The sequence below is a fragment of the Mus pahari genome, unplaced genomic scaffold, assembly GCF_900095145.1.
Source record: "Mus pahari unplaced genomic scaffold, PAHARI_EIJ_v1.1 scaffold_14143_1, whole genome shotgun sequence".
Classification (NCBI taxonomy): Eukaryota; Metazoa; Chordata; class Mammalia; order Rodentia; family Muridae; genus Mus; species Mus pahari.
Window position 1 is genome coordinate 1 of NW_018393685.1, and position 6,625 is coordinate 6,625.

At 51.6% G+C, this 6,625-nt stretch overlaps 1 protein-coding gene across 1 annotated transcript; it reads right to left on the reverse strand.

The window, feature by feature from the left end:
- Nucleotides 1–1,776: 1,776 nt before the first annotated feature.
- On the reverse strand, nucleotides 1,777–5,922 carry LOC110315664 (kallikrein 1-related peptidase b9). Its single transcript, XM_021189667.1, has 5 exons — nucleotides 5,827–5,922; nucleotides 3,662–3,821; nucleotides 2,588–2,874; nucleotides 2,355–2,491; nucleotides 1,777–1,982 (listed from the first exon to the last, which is right to left on the reverse strand). Exons 1-5 carry the CDS (start codon nucleotides 5,870–5,872, stop codon nucleotides 1,827–1,829), a joined length of 786 nt encoding a protein of 261 aa, XP_021045326.1. The 5' UTR covers nucleotides 5,873–5,922; the 3' UTR covers nucleotides 1,777–1,826.
- Nucleotides 5,923–6,625: the final 703 nt, after the last annotated feature.

The window sequence follows — 6,625 nt, forward strand, 5'->3', positions numbered from 1 at the left end:
TCACAGAGAAAGGAGCTTCAGTTGGGGAAATGCCTCCATGAGATCCAGCTGTAGGGCATTTTCTCAATTAGTGATCAAGGGGGGAGGCCCCTTGTGGGTGGCGCCATCTCTGGGCTGGTAGTCTTGGGCTCTATAAGAGAGCAGGCTGAGCAAGCCAGGGGAGGCAAGCCAGTAAAGAACATCCGTCCATGGCTTCTGCATCAGCTCCTGCTTTCTGACCTGCTTGAGTTCCAGTCCTGCATCCTTTGATGATCAATAGCAGTATGGAAATGTAAGCCAAATAAACCCTTGCCTCCCCAACTTGCTTCTTGGTCATGATGTTTGTACAGGAATAGAAACCCTGACTAAGACACCTTCTGTCCTTCTCTGGCTCCACCCCAGTGCAGGGCTCCTGATTCTCCTCAGCCTGACTCTCTTTGTGGTCAACTGCAATAGGCTTCGTCCGAGGCCACAGGTATCCTACCAGCTGGCCTTCTACCTGTGCTGGTGCATCAGGTCTTGATGCTTTGGGCTGTTGAGGGTGGGGCCTCCAATGGAAGGGTAGGGTCTGGGCAGGGCAGAAGTGGAGCCCAGAAGAGGGGAACAGCATCCACAGCGGAGTTGGGACTTGGGGTGTGGCTTTGAGTAGAGTACCCACAAGGTCTCTTCCCTCAGCCCAGTGCAGATGTGGAGCTACAGTTTGCCTTTCCTGGAGTGGAGGCTCAGCTGTGTCTGTTGGGCCGCATGACTCCAGTGGTTGCTATTGCAGGAGCAGTCCACTTTGGAGCTACAGTTTACCTTTCCTGGAGTGGAGGCTCAGCTATTTCTGTTGGGCCTCATGACACCAGTGGTTGCTGTTGCAGGAGCAGTCCACTTTGGGGCAATAATTTTGGGAGTTCACCCAGAGACGGTCAGCTGTAACCAGCTCTGTAAACTTCCATAGGGCTCCCCAATAGAGGGACACCACAACTTCTCAGGACACTGCTGAGTCCCTGCAGCCAGATGCCTCCACCCCATCCCTGTGATTCAGTTTCCATCAGACCTCCCTTGAGGTCCCTTACTTCACCTGAGAGCAGGTAGCACCCTCGGGACACAGGTGGCAAGCCCTGCTCCCTGGGCTAGGGCCTACTCCTTGCTGCCTGAGTCTTAGCAGGGGCCCTACTCGGGAAGTCCTCCGATGCTCTCAGCTGAGGCTATGTCCCATTTAGCAGACACTGGTTTGTGGCCCCATGCAGCTGGAACAGTGTGGCCCTTTTCCCAAGATGGGTGATTCTCTGCCCCACAGGACATGGATCTAAGTCACCCTTTATCCTTTGGTCCAGCCCTACCAGAGACATCCCTTCCAGGTGGACGCTGTGTAGTCTAGCCTTGGGACTAGTCCCTGCCCTTCTGTGGACAGACTCCTACCCAGGAAGTCAAAGCTTAATTAACCTAACACCCCTGCCTCCTTCCTGGCTTCCCCAACTCAATACAACTTGGTCTGCTGTGTAAATTCTCTGTGTCTAACTGTTTATCATCTCTTCTGCTTCCAGTGTAGGCTTGAGCACAGCTAGAGTTGAACTTTCTGATGTCTCTAACCTTTTCCTCTGTGACCTGAGCATTTTCCTTGCCAGAGGAGACTCATGTAGCATCCCTGACTTTGTCTGATCCTGTCGTCTGCATTTGTCTCAACCCCATCCCTTAGCCGGTCCATGTACACCTGGCCCTTGCTGATCTACTTTGGAAGTCCTGACCTTAGGTGAGGGAACCATGATTTGGTACTGAATTCCAAAAGCACAGAGAATGTCAGATTTTGAATTCATTTGTTGCATTGTGGATTTTATTGAGAACACGGGACAATGTGACATTCAGGGGTTTTTTGCCATAGTGTCTTTTATCCAGGAGGTAAACTTAATAAGTTTGGTGTAGACGCCCGGCTTATTGGGTTCACCACATGGGGTAAAGCCCCATGATGTGATACCATGGAGAACACCATCACAGATCAGTGGGCCTCCTGAGTCTCCCTGAAGGAAGGACAGGGACAGGAGTAAGTAGGGCCTGACAGTTGGATTCTTCTTGACAACCTGGAACTGATTCCCAGGGTAGGAACACAGGGATTCTAAGAGGCAGCTCTGGCCAGTAGGTGAGGGAATCCAGCTCTTGGGAGCCCAGACCTTATGAGGATATTGGGTTGTCTTGAGGGGCTCACAGGACAGTCCCCTAAGACAAGTCACACAGGAGCAATAGTACCAGCTACAGGATCCTCCCCTCCCGGGGCACATCCCTTCCATAGGGAAGGATGCAGAGCCTGCCTAGTCAGGGTGTTGAAGTGGGAACCAAGGACCTCAGTTCCCTCCTTCAGCCCTTCACCTCACTGCAGAGAGGTGCTGTCTCACCTTGCAAGTGTCTTTGCCTCCATCCATGTCCCCTGCACACAGCATGACATCTGTCACTTTTTCTATGTGGGCTTTGACACAGTCCTCATTAGGCAGGAGCTTGAGGTTCACACACTGGAGTTCTTCTGCATATTGGACTGTGGATCAGGAGGCAATAGTGTGGTGAGCAGAGGCCTCCTCAGTCCTCTCTGCCTCTCATCCCCACCCAGCTGTGTTGCTTGGACCAGACTCACACTTGAAGGGTGTAATGCTGCCCCAGCCTGAGGCAAGGCATGTGCTCCCCAGCTTGGGCTCCTCTGTGGGCAGGTCGATGGGCTTCACAACATCTGTGATGTCAGCAGGCATGCTGAGGCGGAGCAGCATCAGGTCATTGCTGTAGTCATACTCAATATGTCGGATGTTGTTCCTATGGATGCTCCTGTTGTAGCCAGGGTGAAGGAAGCTTTTGCTGACCAATCGGTGCTGAGTAGAGGGTTCATCCTGGAATAGCTTGTTTTTTCCCAGTGAAACCTTGTTCTTTCTAGAGGGCATGGAAGGATATGGAGGGATTGAGAAAAGGCAATCAAGGAGAGTGGGAAAAGTACAGGGGAAGAGGGGGAGGAGGGAGGGAGGATTAAAAAAAGACTTAGAGATAGTAACATGGGAAGACAGACAGACAGACAGGCACACACAAAATTGGAAGAAGGGGCAGGGAGGAGGAGCAGGCCTGAGAGCTGCTCAGGTGCAGCTAGGACAGGGCTGAACTTCCCCAGCAGGTAAGGCCTGGCCTGCAGCCCAAGGTCTGAGCTCTCCCCTCCCTGCCCAGCATCCAGCTCTCTCTGTACTCAGTTATCTCACCCAGCTCCAGCTCTGACCAGCCCTTCTCTGTGTGTCCTCATGGTGGACAGAAGGTCCTAAAGGCTGAGCTGCTCTGAGGAGAGTGAGGACTTCTCTCACAGCCTACCCTCAGGGACAGCATGTTGTAGCAGGCCTGGTCCCCACTGTGGTCAGTAGTGATAAAAGAGAACAGGAGACCCAGACCCAGACAGATGTCGTCAGAGTCCCCAGGAAGAGACACACAGTGACAGATGGTCAGAAAGACACTCTAATGTGAATACAGGTGGGAGACAGACAGACAGACAGTAAGACTGAAAAGAAAGAAACAGTACTCTCTAAACCCGAGTCTGGAGGGAGGAGCAAAGGGAGACCCAGGAGGTCATGGATAGACTTTCAGCCAGTCCCATCCCACTGCCCTTCAGTACCCCAGCCTGTCCTGGAGTCATGTTCTCTGTCTGCCACCCTGATTTCCTGTCTCCACCCTTACTCACTCATAATAGCAGTGGGCAGCTGTGAGAACCCAGTTGGGGTCCAACAGGACACCCCCACATATATACTTGTTGTAGCGGTACACAGCCACATGCCAGGGTTGGGAATTCTTCTCACAGTTAATTCCTCCAACAACTCGAGTCTGGACAGGAAGTGCAGCATCTGCAACAGAGGCAGTGGGGGAGGGGAGAGTTGGCACATGCAGGGACGTGCACTTTTGGGGGACAGAGTTAAACAGGACTGGGTTTAAGGGATATGGCTAGGGGTTCTGGGGAAGCAACCCAATATGGCTGGTCTTGGATAGGGAGATCTATGCTGTGGGGACAGAAATAACTCTTGAATCAGGAATCCGGCCTAGTGTCAGGCTACTTTATAGTTTTTGACTAAGGGACAGATGGGCAATGAGAAAGAGAGAGAGAGAGAGAGAGAGAGAGAGAGAGAGAGAGAGAGAGAGAGAGAGAGAGAGAGAGAGATGGAGGCAGAGAGAGACAGAGAGACAGAGAGAGTCCCTGTTCATTTTTAGTCCAATGAGAATCCTCTGATTTGGAATTTAGAGTCTCCAAGGCTTGAGAACAGGCCACGCCCTTGGCTGGGTTTTGGAAATTCTGGAAAGGGTGAGGTCTCAGGAAACTGGATTTCAATGAATAAATGTAATCCAGGAAGGGGAGCTTGGGGTTGATTTGGCGTTTCTTTGGTTGGGTATGAAGTAGCCAATTGAATGGGAGAGAATGAGGGGTTCCAGATCAAAGGTTCATGGGCTCTTGTTTGTGTCTGTGGTGGAGATGATATCTAAGAGGTATGGATCTCCCTAAGAATGGAGTTTGAGATGGGACAAGCAGTGAGAGATGGAAATTCTGGGTGTCTGTGACAGACAGGATCTGCTTCCTGTGGAGGTGGGCAAATGATATGAATATTGGAGAGGCTCCGGGTTCTCTTGGCAGCCTCAGGACCAGAGTGGAAACATGGTTACAGCAAGTTAGGTCACTCTGAGGTGGAGAGGAGGACCCAGCTGATGTGAGGTCCTAGGGTTAGGCATTGGGGTCTTTAGGGTGTCCTGCACAGAGTGGGAACTAGAACTGTGCTGTGGGGCTCTAGGGAGACAGGACAGAAGCCTGAGGCTCAGGGAGGGAGGCATGAGGGGGAAGAGCAGGCCAAGGCACAGCACTGGAAACAGAGGAAATCTTGGCAAGCCATGCATAGCCACACTGCTCTGTAACCCCAGTTACAGCAGCAGGCTGAGGCAGAGGGATTGACATGGACTGAAGACAAGCCTGGGCTATATCATGAGACACTGACTCAGAACTTATTCTTAAGAGCAGAGCTGGAGATGTCTTGGTTGCTACATGATTGGCCATATAAGCATTAGGACCTGACCCGAGCCCTCCAGAACACAGGGAAAATGTCAGGTGTGTCGTTGTGTGCTTGTAACCCCAGAGCTGGGGAGGTGGACACAGGAGGATTCCCCCGAGGCTTGCTGCACAGTCATCATAGCCTAAGAGGAAGTCTCCATTCCGTGTGAGTCCCATCCTGAGGTAGTGAGTGACTGATGAAGTTACTTGATGTCCATGTCTGGCATCTCCCACCTGACCCCTTCTCCAAAAACCAGACTAAACCAAAAAGCCACTGGAAAGTTACATGCACATTTTTCCCACAGCACAAAGGGGAGGAGCCAATCTTATGTCACAAGCCAATTTGAGAAGTGAAAGTTTGGTAGATACTGGGCAACCCAGGGAGAGTGGGACCAGTTGTCATCATGTGGCAAACACAGCTGAAGGCTGGCGTTTGCTGGACAGCCTAAGGCCCAAGTGTGGGGTTTACGCAAGCTGTGACTCAGGGGTTGATTTATGAGGCTCTAGGAACAACACTGAACTCGAGACACATCCGAGGTCCTACGACTGGTAAGAGGTTGGGTTCCTTAGAAAGAATGGAGAAGCCCAGAGATGGTCAGGTATCTAAGAAAGAGGAGAAAGTTCTGGAAAGTGGGAGGGAACAGGGGCCTGTCCAGGGAGCAAGGAATGTGAGCGACTTGGCAGTGTACAGGGCCAGAAAAGGAGGAGCAGGTGGTACTCATGATGTAGCTGGGGTGAGGGGAGAGGGGAAAGGGATGGCCAGGGCCAAAGGCAGCAGGAGAGTCAGGGCTGTGACCCCTCCCCTTCCCTCATCTCACCAATCCCTCCTAGGGACAGGGCTAGGAACAGGATCAGGAACCACATGGTAACAGGTGTCCAGGAGCTGCAGGCAGTGAGCTTGGAGCTGTGGAGGCTCCTCAGAGAGACTTTAAAAACCTTCATTTCCCACCACAGCCCCTCCCCTGCTGTGCTGGTAGCCAGGTGCTGACTAAGTTGTGCCCTTGCTGACAGAGGTGGACTTCCTGCTTGCACCCTCTTGGCTGTAGTAGGAGAAGGCCCTGTTTCACCCGTTGTACTGTAGGCCCTAGGTCACCCTGGATACCTTCCCAAAGATGCGATTGGTTGGGTCAGGGCCTGCTATTCTTGGAGCTGTTCAAGTTCCGGGGACCATGGCCAGATGGCAAGGTCAGGGGCAATGGTGAGTTGGTGTGTATGGAGGGTAGTGGTGTAAGTGATGCCTAACCCACAGCTCTAAGGAAGGTCCTGTACCTCAAGACCAAGATTACCCCAGAAAGTAGCAGTTAGAAGAGATTCTTTGCACCAGTGATGGCCTAGAGGGCTACAAGCTCCCTCAGATACAAATCCTTCCTTGGAGAATCCCAAATGCTTCCTTTATAGACTTGGAACTCTGCATCACTGATTTTATTGTTCCTATGAGAAGTTCGGGAGTTGGGTGTAGTGGTGCACACCTTCAATACCAGCATTTTGAAGTCAGAGACAGGTGGATCTGTGTGATTTTAGGCTCTAATATTCTGTGATGTAAACCAACTTAATCTACATATTGAGTTTCAAGACAGGTAGGGTAATGTATAGATCTTTCTCAAAACAACCCAAATA

Excerpts from the sequence above, each read along its gene's own strand:
- LOC110315664 (XM_021189667.1), bottom strand. The coding sequence starts at position 5,872 with ATGTGGTTCCTGATCCTGTTCCTAGCCCTGTCCCTAGGAGGGATTG. Across the intron at positions 2,492-2,587 it reads CAGCATTACACCCTTCAAGT|TCCAATATGCAGAAGAACTC; the intron begins GTGAGTCTGGTC and ends CCTGATCCACAG. Across the intron at positions 1,983-2,354 it reads GAGGCAAAGACACTTGCAAG|GGAGACTCAGGAGGCCCACT; the intron begins GTGAGACAGCAC and ends TCCTTCCTTCAG.